Source organism: Morone saxatilis, unplaced genomic scaffold (genome assembly GCF_004916995.1).
Source record: "Morone saxatilis isolate NCDOM2014 unplaced genomic scaffold, NCSU_SB_2.0 Contig6, whole genome shotgun sequence".
Lineage (NCBI taxonomy): Eukaryota > Metazoa > Chordata > Actinopteri > Moronidae > Morone > Morone saxatilis.
This window is the reverse complement of record NW_023340206.1, coordinates 5518542-5540494: the sequence shown is the minus strand read 5'-3', so window position 1 is coordinate 5540494 and position 21953 is coordinate 5518542. Positions and strand designations below refer to the sequence as shown.

Sequence of the window (21953 nt, the reverse complement as noted above, 5' to 3'; positions counted from 1 at the left end):
ACCAATACGAAAGTAAAATCAAAACACCAAATAGATTTCAACACGTCGGGTAACGCGATCCGTCCCACGTGGGTTTTTTTTTTCGAGTCCGTAATCCTCCATATATGGCAATCAACTTTTACATGTTTCGCGGAGTTTGAATGTGGGGGGGAACATTCCATGCAACGAGTCATCAACGAAACGCCTCCCCTGGATCATCCAATTTTTCAACCCCACGCGCCTCTGTATAACCAGTACGTGATGGAGTATCACAATACTATACACGGGTGAACCTACAGATTTTTACAGCAACCACTGTGGATCATCTGCCAGCTGGGCCCACAGGAGGGATGGCTAAAGCTCCTGCCAATGGCAGGAACCGTCAGAAAATAAATTAAGCTTTCCATCCATGCCTCCAATTTTATGTACGGCTCCAGCTCTCCTGAAACTGGGATGAGAATGACTAATGCCAAAAATAATATCAGGCCATGTTAGCACGTGATATATATCATACTCACTAATAGTACAATATCACTACTAACTTTGTATGCATGCTTAAAGGCGTAAGCGTGGCCTTGTGGCCAGAACTAATAATTGCTGCACAGCTCACTTTTGGCCGATACCCAACATACTATAACTGTAATATATCAAACTGAGGCAACTTTTCATGCCAATGAAAAATGATTTTGTGTTTACCAGAGATCATACGCAGCTGAAACCCTTCATTGAAACCAGTTCTACATTTTGGAAAAGGTGGTGGGCTCCACTTCTTGCCAACAGAGTGATTGATGAAATGAGGTTGACACCGTCCTTCATCTGGCTGGCTATTGCCTACAGTAAATAGTCGAAGCTGCAAGCCACGCTAACGAATTTCAGCTTTTACAGCACCAAAAGATCTGGACAAAAAGAGGAAACAAACTAGCCAGGCTTTGATTTATACCGGAGATAGGCAGCCTACAAAAGCTGTCCAGCCGTTAAGCCCGTTCCTAATCTTATTTATTCTTTAAAATCTATGCGACAAAGATCAGAAGTGTAAAAACTTTGACCTTTTTGGCTCGAGTTACAAGTTGCCAAAACTATTTACTTGGCCAAAGCCAGTTGCCAGGCAACGCACAATAGTTACTGCCCCTCCCAAGCACGAAGCTCCACAAGAAAGACGGTAAACACTTGGGAGGTTCCCGGCAGGTGGATTCCTCCTTGTGCCTTTGGACAGAGCCAGGCTGCTTTTTCCACTGTTTCTAGTCTGTGTGCTAAGCTAAATGAGCTGTGCCGGGGATAGCTTCGTAACTAGGATGAAAACATGATGGTAAACCCTGATTAATACTGTTAGCCTATGCCATAGCCTGATGTGCACCTCCCCAGAAGTGTAACTACACATCGTGGTGACGTGGACCCCAACAACTGCTTGATCTGCTCAGTGTGTGTCTGTGTGTGTGAGCATTGTCTGAGAATGGGAAGTGTCTCATGCAAAACCCAGATAAGTTAATAATGCTGTTTCAAATCCACTCATTCTGAGACAAGTGTGTCCTGACACACGCAGACAAACGGGCACACGGGGGACGCTGGCTCGCTGCATGACATGCTCATGTCTGTCCCCTCGCATTTCCTCGCCTTTGCGAGACATACTGAGGAGAGACACGAAGGAGAGTTTCAGTCAAAAAACTCAACACAGTTGCACAGAAACCCCACTGCAAATTAACATTTTGGTAGAGCTATTTACAGAGCAGCGCACAAGTATAAATGCTCATAACGGCGTAGGTGACTTGTGTGGGCTACGCTGTAGGCTCGACATAGAGCCTATGTACAACTATAAATCAGTCTAGAAGTGGTATCAGTCTTCTCAGCAAGACAGTGAATAAATGCCCATGTCATTGCTTCTTTGCCTCACTCCTGATCGTTGTTAAGTCACCGCGAACAAAACTCAATATTCCCTTGTGCTTTTTTCACATTAAAAGCCTATTTCAGCTCACTATAAAAAGAAGGCTGCAAGACTTTTAATGTGAAAATTCTGGATGGAGTGAGTTTCACGGCAGCTGTACATTGTTCGAGAATAAGGTAAAGCGCAGTCCCTGACATGACTCTTGCTGTACTGATGAGCTAGTGCTTTGGAAATGAATCAACTGGGGATCAGGGGAAATTAGAAATAAAAGCCCATCTCTAATATAAAACTGTCGCAAATAAACACCTTTTCCCAATATGTTAAACTTTTCCGTTAAACCGAGGTAATCCACAGGCCCTATTAATGATAAAACCAAACTCCACATAAATAAGAATAAAAATGTGTGAAATAAAATGTGACACTGTTTTCATATAGCTGTCGTCGGGAAGAAACCAGCACTGCTCTAACCCTAATCTGTTTATTCAGTTACTGTAACATACATAATAAGCCCGGGGATGAGATTAGCATGTTTAGTATTAGATTGGTATGTATTTATGCAGTTCTTATACCTTTGTGTTAAAGAATGTAACCCAGCATAAACACCCAAAATCTTCTTGGCATCTACTGTAAACTGCATCGCTTAGTCATAAAGCATAATGATCAAAAGCTCACTGACTTCATAAAGATTTTACCAGACAGTCACTGCCCCTGACACTAACTCATATTCAACAATTAACAGCTGATGTGTGAGCTGCTTGACTTGCTGTGAAAACACAACTAACTCTAATAATAATAAGAAGAATAAGAAAACGTTACTGTATTAGAAAGTAGAACTAATCCTAGAGTACAACTAAAACTAATGTGCTACGAAATGAATGGTGAGTGCTAGTTTTAAACATCTCCAGTGGTGGTGTCCCGGGTTTGTTTCCTCAAAGAATAAACAGCTCAGCATGCGGCGTTGTGGTGGATGAGGTAATAAAGATAATGGAGGGAACTCTGAAGCTGCGTCTCTCTGTGCCGCACCCTTTCTAAAGAAGGCACTATGGGTGCTTCGCCATCTCGACGACCAAGATACAGCAATGCAACCCCCGTCCCAGAACGTCTCTGAAGTCGTAGTTGTTTGGTTTCTGAGAGAGTCAAAAAACGGGACCAATCCATTCAAGTCAATGCTGGCGGCTTGTTGTTCCACTGCTGAGCTTTTTATTCTCCCTGGAGTGCCACTGCTCAAAGTATCATGGCCTTTACATTGTGCGCCACAGCACACGTGTGTTTTTTTAATTAATTTTTTTACTTATACCACTCAATAGGCGGCACGCCTTCACAATTCCCAAAAAGCAGATCCACCTCATTTCCTCCTCCACGCTCAGTTTTGACCCTAAATCACGAGCCGCGGTGCAAAGTGGCGGGGGACTGTAGCTGGTTCAGCAGGGCTCACGGATCGCTGCCCGAGACCGACTAGAGGTAGAGGTAGCTGACCCAGTAGACTATGTTGAAGAGCAAAAAGGATGTGGGGAAGAAAACCCGGGAGTAGGAATCCAGCTCGCGGATGTTGACGTGGATCCGTCCTTTCTTCCAGCCGCCTTCTTTACACTCCTCGTAGCAGCAGAAGAAGCTTGTGCAGTCTTTCCCGTCCAGGCACTCGTACAGGCAGTTGTCTTCGTAGTCGTGCCAGAACAGGGAGTTGCCCATTGGCATCATGGGCCGAGGGGTGTGAGCCATGTGGAAAGATGAGTAGGTCTGTATGGGATGACAGAAAGACAGCATTATGGTGGAGGAACTGACCGTTTGGTAAGCCTGAGCAGTGATAGTCCAATCATAGCATAGCCTAATTGTGGCTATGCTCAATATGGGTGCTGTTTTTTTTCACCTTTCCACAACATACAAAAGTGCAAAAGTGCAGATAAACTATGTGTTTGGCACGCAGTAAAGGAGGTTGAAGTCTAACCAACGGCCACTGCAGCAAGGACTCAGCCCAAGAACTCCACCAGACGAGCCACCAGGGCGCCCCGAGGAGCACATCATTAACAAACCACCATTAGTTTATAGGATTACAGTTTAGCACATCCACTGTGGTATTCCTCCAATGTGTCAGTCCCAGATGCTACTAAAGTTTTAGCTAACGTTAGCAGCTCTGTCCTGCTCTTTATTGGATTCGAGGAAGCTTACACTCCAACAACCCCAGCCAAACTCATTACCCAGCATTGCCAAACACATTAGTTCCTGTTCACAATCACAATGTCTTGTCCATGGATCATCAACTAGTGAAAATGCTGACATTTCACTTGGGACATTTACCTTTAGCCTCAATCATTTAGCATTATATCATGTATCATGTGTACATTTAAGGCCTCTTTTAGATGATTCTTGTTTTAAAATGAGTCTTTGACAACCCACCCAACTTAATTAGCAAGCGTCGATCAAATCTGCCAGCCAACAGTTGTCATTTCAACTGATGGAGCTGACAATAGCCGGCTAGAAATGAGAAGCCTGCTTTTGTCTTTCACTGTCTGAAATCAAGGACTCATTGTTTCAGAAATTACTAAAAATTCTGAGGGCACATGTGCAAGAATGAAAGGAAAACTGTGTAAAAGGAAAGTTGTAGCAACACAACTATGAGGGAGGGCAGGGGATAGTGGCGGTCTGTTATGGACGACTGACGTGCAGAAGAAAATTTTGTTCAGGTGTTGATTACTCTCAAGCAGAAGACCATTACTTTTTAAACAAATATAGCTAAAAATAACAATAGAACAATACTTGTTTATAAAAATTAGGGTGTGTTCATCATGGTGGCACCATGCCAACTGCATAATGCCTTTTCGCTGCATATTAGTCTGGTCCATCAAAGTGCTGAAATTGTGCCACTTTTAGAGGGTTACAGTTTGTGTGGTTGATCATTAGTGCAAAATGGCAAGTCTATAAAAGACACAAATCCCTGACATGTATTTATTGATTGTTTTAGATTGCAGAAAAACTATTAAACTCCACTATTGATGGGCTCAATAGATCTCAAAGTGATGTACCGTTCTCTACATTCGTTCAGTTATTGTTACACGATCAAAAATACACCAAACCAAACGACCAAACGGGCCCGGCAATGCAAAAAGCTTTGGTGAATCGATATGTTTTTGTCTAGCGTGTCTAGGGTTTTAAAAAAAAGTTAAAATTTACTCTTGGAAATAGTTTTTTGAATCAATACTTATGTTTACACATATTTAACTGGAAGTAAAATGGCGGATTTAAAAACCTTAAACAAATAACAACAAGCATTGTTAGTCATTATTTTGAATCTTTGTTATAGTCACACACTGCAGCTATAACCTGATTCTTTAGACTGGAATGCTGAATACGTCCCTCCTGAGAAAAGTCATTATGTGACTTCCTCACTGATGTTTATGAAACCGTGTGGGACAACCTAATTGGGGTAAAATCTTCACACATTTTTCTAGTCCTCTACTTGGCTCTTAAAGGAAGAGTGGGAGGCGAGAGAGGGAGAGAAAGAGAGAGTCGTGTGGAGTAACAGAATTGACTGAGTGGGTGGCACAAAGGGGCCACACGGATGGGGGGAGGGAGGGAGGGAAACATGAGGCTTCCCCACAGACAGACACATCGGGCCAAAATACAGCAGAGAGCCAGAAATGCAGAGGAGGGGACTGACTGTAACGCAACTTAATTGTTCGGCTTGAGCTGACAGTCTTTTCAGCCCTGAGACACATTCAACAGAACTCCTCTACACTGGGAGGGAATAATGAAGAAGGAGGGGATCTGGAGAGAGGGAAATGACAGCAGCGGTGGCTGACTCAGTCGTCGTACATGTGTGCTGTTGCCATTAAAGTATTCGCGGCAGGTACAGCCTTGCCCACACAGAGCATTAGGCTCTCGCAATTGCTGAAAAATAAATGTTTTTTAACCTCACACAAGCTCAAAAAACACACCCATGTCAGACGCCTGGGAAGACATTGTGCACTGTATATGCTTGTATATGTTGGCACCCTATGGATACCATCAATATAAGTTTCTGAATGGTGTTATTAGACTGGAGTCGCAAATAGCCAGCATTCAACTGCTTTTTTTCTATGCTATGTAATTTTCACTGAAAAGATTACAAGAATTTTACTTTCAGTGGATTTAAAAAGCCTTTGAAGAAACCCTTAGATCGTTGTATGACACCAGGTAAGAACCTGAACCACACACATCGGCACGCAAACACTCACTTTAGATTGGCTCATCACAAATAGTGACTATACCCAGAATTTCAAGCATTAGTTCCTTTGTATCCTTAATTTTTCTTTGTGCAGACAGCTATATCACAATCATTGGTAACGATCCCATGGATGCCCGGGGGTCTTGACAGCCTCAAATGTTGCCATGGCACCCATGAACCTAGTATCCTTAAACTAATGAGATATTTATCTGCAAGGTTTTCACTTTTGTCTTCTCAAGAAATTGCCTCCGTAATAAGATTTATTATATTTTGCACACCGGTTTCAAATTATCATAATTAATAAAGTTGTGATATACATGGATGGATTATGAGATAATTGGTCCCTCGGCATGAAAAAAAAGTCCGGCACCCCTCTTGCATAGGAACAAGAAACCCAGAGTGAAAAACTATAGAGTTTATTTGTGTGTCTTTGTCGTTGTTTTTGTGTCTCAGTTTGTGCCTTTTTGTAGTCGTTCTGTGTCTTTTTGTGCTCATTTGAATCTTTCTGTGCTTGTTTTGTGTCTCGTTGTGGTTGTTTTGAGTCTCTTTGTGGTTGTTTGAGTCTCAAGTCAAAGTCAAAGCCAGAGCTAATATACAGTACCAGCCTGTTTACTTACACATTCACCACGGGCTTACCATTCTCTGTGTCTTGGGAGGAGGTCTTCGTACACTGTAGGAGTAGTAGTTGAGCATGGCGTACTCGATCATGGCGGCAAAGACGAAGAGGAAGCAGACGGTGACAAACAGGTCCATGGCCGTCACGTAGGACACTCTAGGTAGCGAGTTCCTGGCCACTGTGCTCAGGGTGGTCATGGTCAGCACTGTGGTGATACCTAGGCAGAGAATGCGTGTGTTAGGAATGCAGGAGCAATGATGAATAGCTGGTCAGCATTGGGGTGACCCAGGCAGAAGTCAGTGATTATATAACATGTGGACAGAGGTTTATTAATCACTATTAATAATGCATATGGGGTATTCTGGGTAGATGTCCCCATTCTTGCATCAATCCTGTCTTCTATTAAACAGCTGTAGTGGGGATTTGTTTTGTATTGTGGTGAAGCAGAGACAATCTTTACAATCCTAAATGTGATAAAAATGTGTGTCCGAAATTGATTTGAGGGTTAATACAGTAGAGCCAAGTCAAAATTATGGAGGCAAATCCTGAGGAGATGCCTCATGACTCAAACATGACCTGTCTCTGAAGTGGCTCAAGTAGTGCAGCCATAATCCAGCAAGCATGCAGTAAAAAGCATGGCCCCGTATTCCTGTATATCTCTGATGGTAATGAACTCTCTCCACATTACATAGATAGAAATGAGACCTTTCTGAAATTACATAGTAAGCCGCAAGAAGCAAAAGCTGTGGCAGCTGAGCAGTAATCTGTAATATCGTCTATCAGGTAATATAATCATCTGTGACTTCAAGAGCAAATTTGGGGGCAGCCATTTCTCTTAACCTTGGTATTATTGTTTTTTCAGCTAAAAACACATCTTCAAGAAACACTACCATACCATTCATTTCACAAATGAAAAGTTTGGTTACTGTACTTAAAATTGCTTCACAATCTGAGTGACTGTAATTGTTATTTTAGACCTTGGACACAGGTTTTGTATGAAAACCGAGGCTAATCTGTTTCTGGTGTCTTGAAGATGAGACCCAGGTGAGACATTGCACTCTTTAATAAAAAAAGCAATGAAAATGTTATTTATTTTTTGGCATTTTGTTTTTTTAACCAAATGGTTCAGAAGTCCATTGTAATAAAAAGGCACTCTTAGCAATCTGCACATTTATCTCCATTAAAATGAAAGGAAAATGTTTCCTTGTATCCTTTTTATGCTGTTTATCCTTGACATTTAAATGAATATGTATTAACATATTCATGTAATGATTGACAAGGTATGTCTGTATTTATTTGAGATGGATTTTTTTATGGTCAAGAGCGATGTGTGAAACCCAAGAAATGAAACATTTAACAAAAAACAAACTGAAAGATGAATATTTTCTGGCTTTGTGTTAGTACCATCAGCCTTGAGCTACCCAATTCTTTCTGTACAATTTCAGGCTACTTAAAATACTTTATTTTGAAGGTATTTAGTCAGCTCTAGCAAATAGTAGATGAGACCATTATCTACTATTATTAATACAGTGGGAAGGATGTCTGCAACACATGAAAAAATAAAATGTCTTGACTTTTATTGAACACATACAATACAGTGTTAATTTGTTTTGATGGCATCTGAACTTTATCATATATCTTTTTATTTGATTCATGGTTAGAAAGAATAATAGTCTGAACACTTGTTAATGCACATGATTGAAGAAATGTCTGAGTCTCTTTTTTCCCCCCACTGATTATAAGAAGAAATATACTGAGAGCAAATAATCCTGTTGCTCTTTGCAGAACATGAAATTCAAAGAACGCATCATATATTAAAAATGTGAGATCTGATTCTGGGAAATAATTGTAGTCATGAAATGTATGCAGTGAAGTGGAAGAATGCAATATTTTATTCTGAAATTCAGTGGACTAGTTAGAAATTCTCAGACAGACACTTAAATACTTTAACATTGAACATATATTCAGTATTGGACATAACACACAATGTCGTTTTTTGAAAAATATCTGTACAAATCTGCACAAAACCACCATTAACACACTTAAATTGCATATTTCCTCTCCAACATGACCTTTGTCAGCGCTTTGAATGTGTCATTTTCTACAGAATTGAACCTTTACATTTACATTTTTCTTTTATATTAAGTTTAATAATTTTTTTTATTGCTTGACTGCTTGATAATATAGAATAAAATCAAATTGAGACGAGTTCTGCAGTCTTTTCTTCTGCTGTCGTTGGGCTAGTGAACAACCTGACCAGCCAGCATTTTATCTTTTTCTTGGACGTTTTGTCCAACACCATCTTCATCATGGACTCATTCAACCTGGCCGCCATGGCTGTTGGAGTCCACTCCTCTTCTTTCTTTTGCAGAGTGTGCTGAAGGGAGATCTTATCCTTCTCTGCCAGTTCAGCCATGATCTTCTTGTTCTCACTGTGTTGCTGCTCCAGCAGTGCGAGGTGGGGCCTTCACTGCAATCTTCTCCTTCAGGGCCTCACTGGAGCACAGCTTGGTCCTGGCCGTGTTTAGCCGCCTGCTCCTCCAGGTCTTTCTGAGCCTGCTGGAGCTTCTGTCTTCTCTTCAGGCTGCTCAGTGGGCTCTTGTTGCAGGTCTGTCTAGGATGCCTTTGTGCTCTGCGTTGGACCTTCCTTGCATGGCTCCGCAGCATGGTTGCAGGTTTCTTGTTGAGCATCCAGCTTCTGATTCAGGTTTGCCATGATTTTGTCAGCAATAATCAGCCTGTTAGCAGCATTGATTCTTATGTTGCTAGCCTCACTTAGCTTCAAATTACAAAATAAAGTCAAACAAAAAAATGAATCAATTGTCGCGCTGTTATCGGGATGATATGGTGTAATTTAAACCCAGTTAAGGCAAAACAATGAGATACTTAATCAGAACCATAAGAGAGTGAGTCAAAGCTCATAATTGTAACTTTCTATGAGCATTTTTGATTACAACTACTTTCATCTTGCATAACTTTTCACCAATTTTATTCTTTTCCTGGCCGAAGTTGGCCTCCATGCTTCATACTTGTGATAGAGACACAACACGTAATTTAGAGCCGAGATTTGTTTGGCACTCCGATGTTGCTGACAGTTACGTCCTGACCTATGTACAAACTGTGGTCATTAATCAGCCTCTGGAGAGGTAAAGCCCTCATCAGTCCACTTGTCTCTTAATGACAGTGATGAATGATGGAATTGAGGCTGGAACGTTTACATTAGCTTGACCACTGCGGTGAACTGAAATGTGTAATAGCCGGGTTGGGAAAGCGCTGCCAATAGCCTGACAGCTGCTCGTACAGGACCGCTGTACCTTCTTTGGGAGGTAACCAACCCTTTTCTAAAATATAGTTGTAAAAATGGTAATAGGGGCTGGTATCGGCATCAATAATTACCTGTCACACTGGCAAATAACGATTCTAATTGGGGGGATAACTTTTAATTGTGTCTCATTGTGTCATCAGCACCATTGTTTGAGAAATTACTCCCCACGGCATCTTAAAGGAGAATATTGTGTTCGCTTGGTGGAATGAAATCAATTCTTTCAAAGAGAGATGAACCCAGTGACATTAATGCCCACTGGGGGCATCGATATCTACTGCTGTGACACACACATCATTCTCGTAAGCTTGCCGTCGTTCCCTCTCATCCTCTCCCTCTTTCTCTTCATGCCGCGTCTCCCCCTCTCCCCCCCCCTCCTCCGTCCCTTTCTCTCCCTTTCTCCCTCTCTCCTCTCTCTGTCTCTTTCATCCTCATCTCCCACATGTCTTTCATGGCAGAGTGTGCCACTGTTTTCGCCTGTGGTTTCCATAGAGACGAGTTGCTCCCATCTATTTCAAGCTACCTCCTCTGGTCTAGTGCTCGTCTAGACTTTCTCTTTTCTCCCGTTCATTAGATTTAAGCGCCAAACTAGGTAAATGAACAACTATCTGCTTCTAATACCTTAAACCTTACCATCGGTTCAACTCCCAGTGTACTTTAAACTGTGTGATCCCTATAAAACAGCAAGTGCATTGACAACACTGCTTTTTCTTTGCTCCCCCCGCCCTCCCCATTGTTTTTTTTCTACCCACTGGCTGCTCACAGTTTGGGCTGCTATTTCAAATCAAGGTCATGAGTTTTCTTTTTACAGTTTAATTCATTCTGTGGGAATTGTCGCTACATGATGCCATAGCAACCGGGTGATTCCTGTCTGAGCAGGCGATCTGAACACAACACAAAGTCTCACATCTACAGAAAACAAGCCATCACATAGAAGTGAGAAAAGCTCCAGTACATATGCCTGCACAAAGCAAATACGCTACAGACATCCTCAGAGTGCTAAATAATCTTGATGGTGCGATCACGGCAACCAGAAGGGACAGTTTTTCTGTTTTTTAACACGCAAGTAAATGCACAAAATGACATTTTAAAGACGCTGTGGCCCAGGATACAACAGTGTCATACGTGTCTGGTGACGATGGGGTGTTGCCACAGTATGTTAACAAATACCAGACGTTGACTTTTGTTATGTGTCCAGGGGTTAATCAGGTGGAACAGACCACAGCTTGTGCACATGGAGCGTCTATAAATAGCACTGAGGAGTACCAGTCAAGGATCCGTGGCCTGGTCAGAAGACTGCGTGGGTTTTATTATGTCTACAGACTTAATCTGGCCTAAAATCTGTGTCTTTTTTCTCTCTATTTCAACTGATAAGCTCAGACAGTGAATGTTGGGTTTGTCGATATTAAAGCTGCACTGTAACTTTGTTATGTTTGTGCAACAAAATTGACAAAGCATTCAGTGTTTTGTTTATGAAGCTATTTTGCCTATTTTTTTGCCTTGTTTCTGAAATTGATGTGAATTGCAACACAACATTCACATATATTATTGGCTAGTTTTCTTAGTCTTCTGTTATATTTTTGGGTTATTGGGGCTTGTTTAGTTTGGGCTGCTGGTTTCATGGTGTTCCACTTATCAACACTTGGTGGCAGTGTGTCAAGAATCATAGCAATGCATCAACAAAGGCAGGCAAAAGAGTGCCAGCAAGTCAACATGTAAACAATGCAGGATTTGGAAATAAACAAAAAAAAAACTTGAAAAATAGATATCATTTTTGTTTGTTTACAAGAAAAAAACTCCACAGTGCAGCTTTAAGTTGACTGCTTTAGAAACAACTCCTGCTGCTTTTTGGATGTTGGCCAGATGCATACATCACTTCTGATTGGTTAATTCAGTCAGATTATCAGTCTATGTATGCAATGAACTTGCCATGTGTCAACTGTGATGCAACAAACCAGATAATATTTGGAAGTAGAGGTATTCTGAGTGTCTGTCAACACAGTATAAGCATATTTTTTAACTTCAACACATAAACAACAAAATGCATTAAATGGTTGTCTTTGATAAAAAAGCTTTTTTTTTAAACAAAAGCAAAAAAACAACATATTTTCCATTAATCCATTTGCTCCCTGATATAAAAATAGTGTCACTACTGTCTGTTTGTATCAGTATGTTTGCTTTTAAGAGCAAGAAGAGAGATGGGGAAATCACAACAGCCCAGAATAACTGTGAATACACAAGTTCCAACAAAGTGGGATAATGTGAAGTTGAAATTATGCAGTGAGAATAGTTGAAGTGGAATAAAAGTGCGTATTATTTGCTAAAGTGAAGGCGTTCCTGTTTTGAGCTGTGAAGCACTCCAGCAGATTTTCCACCACATCAACACGAAGTAAAACGCAGTGTACATGTGAGCTGACAGTCTCCTCGGCGAGAACGTGTTTGTTTGTGGTAATTATGCTGATGTTTTCAAATTAATGTGCTAGTGATTGAGGTTAAAATGCTACACATGGCGGCTTCAATCTAATCTGATTAAAGGTGTTTCGCGCACAATGTAGAGGCCTTGATTTAAATCCACATCTCCCGTGCATGTAATCACTCGGATGGCCCTACACGGGTCACATCTGACTAAGGAGACACTTTGGAACAGCCTGCAATCCTACTACTACTCTATAATTTATTTACTCAACCATGTATTGTATGATATCTGGCTTGATATCTATAGACCGTGATATATGAAGCAACTTTAAGAACCAAAGACCTCCTTGTATTGATGCATTTAATTACAATATATGAACTTATTGCTGGTGTGAGACATCTGAACACATCCATGACCTTGTGGCTCTGTTGGAAGTTGCGACTACCACCATTAGATCAAGTGTCAGAAAGAAACCGCTCAAGGTAAAAAAAACATAGGCGAGCTTGTCCCTGCGGTGAACAGAGCATCCGATTTAGAGTCCCCCATCTACTCGCAGCATATTCTGAGGCGCTGATGTGTCTATACTACCACCTATCTTTAACTCGCTGCCTTCTTGGTAGAGTTCCCATGAGGAACGTTGTCAGCTCTTACACCCAAGCTGACATATCACCATTGACAAGCATTTGTGGGAATGACAGCTCTCACAGGGAAACCTTGGGTGTTTAAATGTTACACGCACACACCCCCCAACACCCTGATCATGAGAAATGAGCTTCTTTTGTTGCCAGTGCTTGCTGCTAGCCAGGGCCCCAATATTTGAGATGGATAAATACTAACCAAACAGCGTGATGTTTGGGTATTGGAGCAATTAATTTGGTTTAAAATGAATCCAGTCAAAACTGTGGATAACTGACTGTCCTTCCAGGAATAAATTGTTTCAGTAAATGTCCCAGAACCAACATATGTTTACGATGCAGTAACCCTATGCTGTAGCAATCTGGCTCTAAAACGTTGGACTTTAAAATGGGAGGCCGCTGTTCGCTTCCGATTTCCTACCAACAATCGACATTGGAGTGTTTTAGCGACTAATATAGCTTTGAGCCACAGACCTCAAGCAGGGAAAGCAGAAATATCAGCATTGCTCGATAAATTTACTTGACACTATGTAATATTCTATCAGCTCCAGTACAACAGTTCTCTTTTACCCTCTCTGCTTCCTCAGCTTGTGCCTTGGGGTGGGTTAAATTCCCATCAACAACACCCTGTATCTCTGTCGAGATTCATCAGAGCTGCAGAGATTGAGGTCCAACAGGAATCAACCTGAGCTCAGGTCTCTTACTTGAATGAGTAGCGGGCCAGTGACAGCTCTTTGGAAATACCACCTGGAACATGTTAGCAGCTTGTCAAGGCACACTGTCTTGAGGGGTGGGGTGAGGGCAGCGGCATCACCTGCCTTTTTCCTGGACTTCAACCTCCCGGCGATCTGACTGATCCTCCTCCCTCCCTTCTGACATTTCTCCCTGCCGACACGTGCCAGAGGCCTTCACTTTGCTTTACACTCTTGTTTTGTCTCTCTCTTTTCTTCCTCTTATCTCTCCTCTCCCCTTTCAGCCTCGGGATCAAGTTTCAGGCCGACCTGAAAAACGGGGGCGATGTACTAGAGAAGAGAGGCTAAATGACTTTCTATTGTTGAGCTGAATGTGGATGTTTATCAGGACGGGGACAGCTTGCTTCTCTGCACTACCTGTTGTCTGAGGGAGATCACAAGGCTTTCACTGCCTTTGGTAATGTATCACACCACCACCCACGTACTGTAAGCCTCGACTGCCTTTGGTTGTTGTCGGTGCCAGGCAGACAGACAGGTTGACAGAGCATTGGAGAGACAGACGGGCACACTTAGTCATTGTGAGCAGCAGCACAGCCACGGTAGGAAGAAATTAATAAAAACAGCCAAATTAACATGAAACAAAACCTCTACAATGTATCTTAATCTATTAGTTATGAGCCTTTTGATGGATAAAAAAAATGTAATCAGTGTTTGGTAAAGAGCAAGAGAGCCGCAGTATTTCAGCAGCCAGTGCAAACATTTCTTAACACACTCTGAAAATAAACCTTTGTGTTGTTGTCTCTCTTGATCTCTTTGGCTTCACACGGTTTTGATGTTCGACTGTCACCAGTGTCAACTTTCATCAACCTAACAGGGAAGCTGAGCAGAATGCATGCTCAACATAATCTCTTATTATGATCAACTTTCATTAACAGCACTAAGAGGAAAAGGCTCACCTTGGCCCAGCGTGTGCTCGAGCAATGACCCTAGCTTATTATTGAATCCTATACAACATGAGACGACTTTATTGTTCAACTATCTGGGAAGTTTTTCTTTTTTCTTTGGGCTTGATAACGAATAGCGACGAACAGAACTCCAATATAACTTCTTTATTACCACAGAGACGTTGCAGATGACCTTCTGCGATATTGGCTGACTGGCAGGCTGATGAAGGGCAGTAGGGACTGAGCGGAATTAAAGTAAGAGTTGTGTGTGCCCGTGCTGCCTCGATGCGAGTGACATCGGGGGAAGGGGTGAAGGCGGCTGGAGGTCGGAGAAGTCGGCTCGGGTTGAGTTATTGGGTCAAGTGAGAAAATTTGGGTGGTGGAGGTTAATTAGTTAGAGTCAAACATCCTTCAACAAGTATTACCGAAGTGCCAGAGAGGCAAGGCACTGCACCTCAACTGCTCTGGTGGAGTGACGTAGGAGTATTCGAGGGCTAGATGTGTGAATGTGTGGTTTGGTTTAGGAAACCCAGGGGGGGGGAGTTAATTTGTTGTTTTGATTTGTTCTCCAATTTATGTCATTACATTGCAAGCAAGTCTGCAGTAGGTGGGGTAAAATGAGAAACCTTTACCCAAAGTGGTACTTTTGTTGAAATACAGCACGTATCGTGATGAATTTTGAGAGCAAGAAGCAAAAGGAAATGGATGAGAGCAGAACACTGCCCAATAAACTAAAACAACAGATAATACTGTAGATTTCATGCAGGTGGGCAGTGCAGCTATGATTAATGGACCATTCGTTTGGAATAAACTTTCTGAAATTTTCAGTTTATCGTTTTATTTTCTGTCCATCTTGGCTATTACACTCTAATGTATCAAACAAATTGATTAGCTTAAATTAAGTTAAACCACCTATAGAATAATTAGCCAGTAAATGTAATTAGGATTATAGCAAATAATCAAATGGTGTAGATGGGGCTGAGCCATGGAACATGGAGGTATAATGTATTATTGGGGTTTTTATCAGAAAATAAAATGGATGGAAGTCAGGCTGAAATGTTAAAAACTGTGTTCTTTTATAATTCACCAATTTGCAATATAAAAATGAATGAGAAACATTTTACTTAATTCTTCAGAGTAGTGTTGTGTGTTTTTCTTGGTTTGGAGCTGTGTCAGACTTGTGGTTTATTGCCTCACCAGCAACATTTTCCTGATTGAGGTGAGCCACTATGCATTATTAAACTCCTGAAAGCTGAAAGTGAGACCCACTTCGACCCTTTTTGGCATACATCTTACACTTTTACTTTCCTAAAAACGTAAATGCACTTAAAAAGTTTATTCTCTTAACATACAGTTCCGTTTTCATCCTTTCTTCCCCCTGAAGTGGCTTCAGTGTTGGAAAAATGTCACAATGTCTGGGGACATTTATTCTGTATCATCTTGTTGCAACTCATAGTAAAACATAAGTTTTTTTATTTTTTGCACTTGCAATCTCCACTAAAATGTAAATTATAGTTTTGTGGGTATGAACAATGTTAACAATTCACTGACATATACAGTCTATATATTTGCTCTGTGGAACTAGTCAGACACTTACCTTGAATTCCATCTTAAATAGGTACCATCAGCACAACATCATCATCCACAGGAAAGCAAATGAGCTAATGGTAGGCATGCAGTGGCTGAGGAAAATAATTCAAAATGATTGTCAACTCATGCAAAGAAAAAATAAGATTAACACAAAAAAAAGGATGAAAATGAAACAAGCAACACGGATGGGACATGCATTTCAAAGATGGATCAATGTTCAGCTAAAGCTACATGCATATCCGTTTGTGAATGGCTGATGTACAGTTTGACACAGATACGCAACGGCTTTTTCTTCATTTGTTGTCTTCTCTCACTTCACAACACCGTTGAGGGATGTGCAAGTATTCAGTAATGCGATTGCTTTTGCCAGTAATAACTACTGCAACAAAGACCGAGTTATAATATTGCAGTTACCAATCAAAAAAGAGATTATTGCTTTTGTTATCAAGCTGTCTAAATCTCAGATTGAACGGGAATTATCAAAAAGGCTTTAAATCCTGCCACTGACTTCCGATTCATTTTTCTCATATTAGACTCACGCAGCTACAGCTTGAATGAGCCGTGGCGGGGAGTTTTATATTATCTGGCGAAAGTATTCCCATCACTTCACTTAAAGCAAATGGATGACAAGATATTGGACATCAACACTATTCCCTTCTGCTGATCATTCACCGGCAAGAAAGGAGTTATCTGCCAATTTGGTGGGTGTAACAGAAAAGCAATATATATATAAAAAAACAAAAACAAATGACTTCTCCCAAGAAGGATTAAGTTATACAAGCCCTTTTGAGATGAAGTAATGTTCCCCACAGGCGGTGCAGTTGGGTACCTAGAGCTGTCCTTGCAGGCGTGGCATCGCTCTTGATCCAGAAGGAGACCCAGGAGAGGACCACAGTCAGGATACAGGGGATGTAGGTCTGGATGGTGAAGTAGCCCATCCGTCTGCTAAGGTCAAAGTATACCGTCATCAACACGTAGTCGCCTGTTGAAAGAGAGATAGAAAATGGAGCAGTTCACTTAAAAAGGCAAAACTTGATTACAGAAATTAAAATGCAATAAACATCATCATGTTAGCATCATCATTGGTAGCATGTCATCATGCTGACATTAGCATTCAGCCCCAAATACAACCTCACCGAGCTGCTAGTGTGGATGTAGAATATTACAGTAGTCTGCCAGACAGAACTCTGTTGTATAATATTGCTGTTTTAAGTTACATCATACTGCAAGGTGACCCTGCTAATTTGTAAGTTACACTTTTCCATCCACCCATAAACAGACCACCACCCTCGAGGATCTGCTGCAGCACAGTGGCTCATGAGTAATTAAAAAGGTCTGATATGTAGCTGGAGGCTACATTGTGCTGTGATTTTAACTTGGTCATCAAAACAGAGGCCAGAACATTTTACTGCAAGATTGTTAAATTATCCTGCACTTTATCTGAGAAGCTGTGATAGTCAGTAGATTTTAAAAGAAGACAGGTCTGTGTCTTATGTTTGGGACAAACAGAAATACAAAACAACCAGGGGCCAGGGAATGACCCCTGGGCAACACCGCACAAAACATTTTCTGTCAGTAGAGAAACTGAAACCTTTTCAGAGTCAGTCCAGTTTTCTAATGAAATTGTCTGAAGTGTCTAAAGCTGTACTAAGATCTGAGGTCTTCAGTAACTTTATTTAAGACAGTTTCTGTACAGTTTGGAGTCGATAAACTTAACTGAAACTCAAAGTTGTTTTTATTGGTCGCACAAGACATCAGAACAGTGTTCAATTCCTTCTCTGATAGTTTGGAATTAAGTCTATAATTGCTTTAAGTAAGATAATCTGGATCAAACGGGAAGGCAGACAGACAGAGGGGAAAAAGACAAGGACAGAGGGAGACAGGAAAGAGAGGAGATAGCTGGAAAATAGTGAGGTGAATAAAATTTAGAGAGAGAACAGAGAGACGACAAGGGGAGAAAAACCTTAATGGAGCTCAGACAACAGAGGAAGGAACTTCTCTCTAACTTGAGCAACTATACAATGGCACTGTCAGTGTGAGGGGAAGAAAGGAAAGTAGAGTGACAGAATTTATTCAGCTGCCTCTTTAATGGTCCGACTACAGTAGGATGCTTGTTATTGCAAGCGTTAATTGACAGCAGCAGGTAGATATTGAGCTACGACACTTAGTGAACAAAAGCCATTGTTCTTCAACCATGACAAAGTTCTACGCATCAGAGGAGCATTACTTCAAATATTACTGAAAAATGCCGTTTGATAATGTGCTGCCATTCAGGCGTTTCCATGAGAAGGATGTCAGATTGAATAAAACATCTGTAGGAGAAGACCTTTTGTCCCCCGCTCACAGCTGAATCTCACCTCATTCTTCATATAAAACTGAAATAATCATTTTAAATCACCAGGTGCAATGAATAAAAAGGCCCCGTGTCTTGGCGACACATGTTCTGTGTAAGTGATAAACACTCACCAGCACCAGTTTTGCTTTTCACAGTGTTTTTTGTGATGTCCAGGGCTGTTTTTAGGAGCTTTTTTTTTTTCCTTTTCACGTTTAAGTCAGTCACACTGACATCCAATACAGCCTTTCATTGTTAAGACGCTGTTCTCTCAGTTTTTTGTCACATTTTTAATGACTTTGGGCTTGTTTTACACTGCAATACAGTCTTACACAAAGAAGACAATGCAAACTGCACAATCATGCAGTAAGTAGAAAAAAATAATATTTTGTGCAGTTAGAATGCCATAAATTATAAAGAAAAAGAAAGTTGAATTTCTTTTGCTATCATACAAATATCAAAAAACATATCATAACATGATCATAATTGGAGTACCATGACTGTAAGTGCAACGGTGAATCCTCAGCTTCAGTCAGTTAAACAAAACATATAATAAATGATGATCTAAACTGAATTTGAAATAAAGCCTACAGGATCAAGATCCAGATGTTTTCTCTGGGAATGACAGCAGTAAAAAAGGCCCCACTGAGCCCCATTAAAGCACTGACCGCACCGCATCGAGCCAACAATGCTGAGTGGACTGTGGGGCCACTAAATATACAAAAAGCAGCCAGCAGCTTCAGTTAAAAGCTCAGGTTAGGATCACACAGAAAGTGGGGAATTCAAGCAGAGCTGCTTTGAGACATTTCACAGGTGAAGGACACCTCCATGGCGCCGAACAAGTAGTTTTGATTGTGCTGTTGAAGAGTGTCGAAATAATGTCCAGACCTTACTTACACAACAGATGCACACTGACATCCGCACTCAAATACTGCAGGGCACTAAGGTACTAAGAAAAAATGAATGTTATCTTAATGCAAAGCTAAAACTGGTATAAACTGATTGATTAATGCAGTACAGTATGCTAAATGTGAGTAATATAGGAACAATTTGGATCATAATCCAATAAATAAAAAAATTTAAAAAAAGTCAGGAAATTTCATATCCTAAACATGATTAAAACCAGGATAAAATTGATTACAGACTAGTGTGCATATAAAGGTACTAATAGACAGACGTCAATGTGATGATGAGGACATTACACAGGCAGAAGTTGGATAAAGTTGTATTCAAGTAAAATAGCATTAAATTCTTAAAATAAATATTAATTAATTACATTACAATGAAACAATCCCAGTTGATTGTAACCAGGGCACCAAGATGTATAGATTTATTATAATATTACAGTTTTTAGTGTTTGTTCAAGCTTTTTCTGCCCAATAGCAACACTTCCTCACACTTACATACATAGCTATTAACAGTGGACTCATTTGGAAGAATTAGGTAACTGTTGGGAAATTGGGAAATAAAAATGTAGTGAGTGGAAGGTGGGATGTATGGTGCATAATCACTTTTTATTTAAAGAGAGTCAATTTTGTAAATACAAATGTGCTTTTAAGAAAGACCAAAATTTAATATCATAACTAAGGAAAGATGCATGTAATCAGATCTTGTACTAAAAATAATTAGTTGCCTGTATATTACAAAGACTGCAGCAAATTACCTGATTAATTTTCTCCAAAGCAACATTACAACAAAAGCAAATATTAATCACAACACAGAAGGCACATAAAAAAAAGAGTATTTTGCCATTTCATCAAAATAAAACTGTCTAGTTTTATTTTATGCGCCCGTTTATGTCTGAGATAAAGTGTCTCTTAAAGCAATCCAAAGTGTTTCTGGTTAAATAAACAAAAAAACAACTCAATTTTATATACCAATAGGGGTCAATAAAACAACATTGCAGCTTGAATTATTCTGCGCTTCCTCACTTTGAGTACAGCAGTGCACAGTCGTAGAAGCAACCCAAGATAGACACTCTTCTGCAGACAGAATGTCTAATTTGACAGTTTAATGCTCAGATGACATGCGTCATTTTGCAAAGTTATTCTTGCAAATGTTGCAGGATTATACCGTTTAGCTTGCATTAATGACTGTGTGGAGGCAGCAATAATGTACATTCCCAGATGGACTATCTACAGCCGTGTGCGTACCCACGGTAGTGTGGTGACTTCTGTGCATTGTAGCAAACAACCCCTCTGTTTACATTCTGTTAGGACAGTAAAAAGCCCTCTGTTTACACACTCCTGCAGAATACTTATTAGCCCGAGTCACCCGCTCTACACTTGTCTACAGACTCTGTCATGCCATGCAGTCAGGTCTGCTCTGTTTGGAAGCTGCAAGGAAAACGTGTTTTATTACTGAGCTCAAGACAACTCAGCTGAAATGTTATTGTGGATTCTTCACTAAACTGACAAACAATTGCAGTGATGGCCAGAAAACAACATTTCTTTTCTCAACTAAGTTTTGAAATCTTTCCACACTTTTGTATGTAAAATTTTTGGAAACTAATTCATCACCGTGGGATGGTTATTAATGCCAGACCGCTATCTCACAATGAACCAGATTATGTGCCAGCAGCGCATTCAGTTATACTATTTTGAGGTGTTTGTTATGTAAAAGGCTGGTTTAAGCAATGCTGGTCTTGTTGGCTACTGAGCAGCTTCACTGTAGCTGTTGGGGGGCGTTCAGGGTCTTGAGTTCAGGAGGTGCTGCTCACCCAGGTTAATCTGCACCCTGAGGTCATCCTCCAACCGCATGCTGGAAACTAAAACTTTCACTGAAGATTTGTTACCTTGTGAAAGTGTCAAGATCAAAATGTCATGTTTTTGTTTTTTTTGTAAATGCTTCATTTTTTGCCTTTAGATTTTCCAACCTAAGCTTCATGTACTGACTTTTGTTTTCTCCAACAAAAACAAATTCTCTCGTGGTCAGTTTCTTTTCATCATTTAATTTTCTTTTCAGAAACGGGTAATAAAAAACAAAAAGTGGTGATTTGATTTTTGTTTGAAAGTACAAAACTTTTAATTGAAATACAAGGCATTTTTCTTTGTCTTGGTTATAAGGGGATGGTAGACTTTTTTTAAGGATTTGATTTTAATTTTCAGTTTTATATAACAAAAAATAAAATCACTAGAAAATAAAAAACATAAAAAATGCCTGTTTTTTCATATTCTGCGACCTCGGGTCATTCTACAAAACCAGAGCGGCAAATGTAGGATTGTCAGTGTGCCAGTGTTGCTTTATCCCAGGCTAAAATGTCTCTGATATGATTTTAGACTAAACAAGGTCTGGCATTTTAAAGAAATCTTACTGTGGTCAAGTGAGGGAAAGTCAGCTCAAATTAC

At 40.5% G+C, this 21953-nt stretch overlaps 1 protein-coding gene across 1 annotated transcript in view; it reads right to left on the bottom strand.

Annotated features, from left to right (window-relative positions):
- Positions 1-2267: 2267 nt before the first annotated feature.
- LOC118339970 (gamma-aminobutyric acid receptor subunit gamma-3-like) overlaps positions 2268-21953 on the bottom strand; it is a 54984-nt gene continuing 35298 nt past the window's right edge. The window contains exons 6-8 of the mRNA XM_035677805.1: positions 17104-17256; positions 6696-6892; positions 2268-3595 (exon numbers count right to left, since the gene is read on the bottom strand). Coding sequence (XP_035533698.1) covers positions 3314-3595; positions 6696-6892; positions 17104-17256 — 632 coding nt within the window. The 3' untranslated portion in view covers positions 2268-3313. The remainder of the gene's footprint in view (positions 3596-6695; positions 6893-17103; positions 17257-21953) is intronic.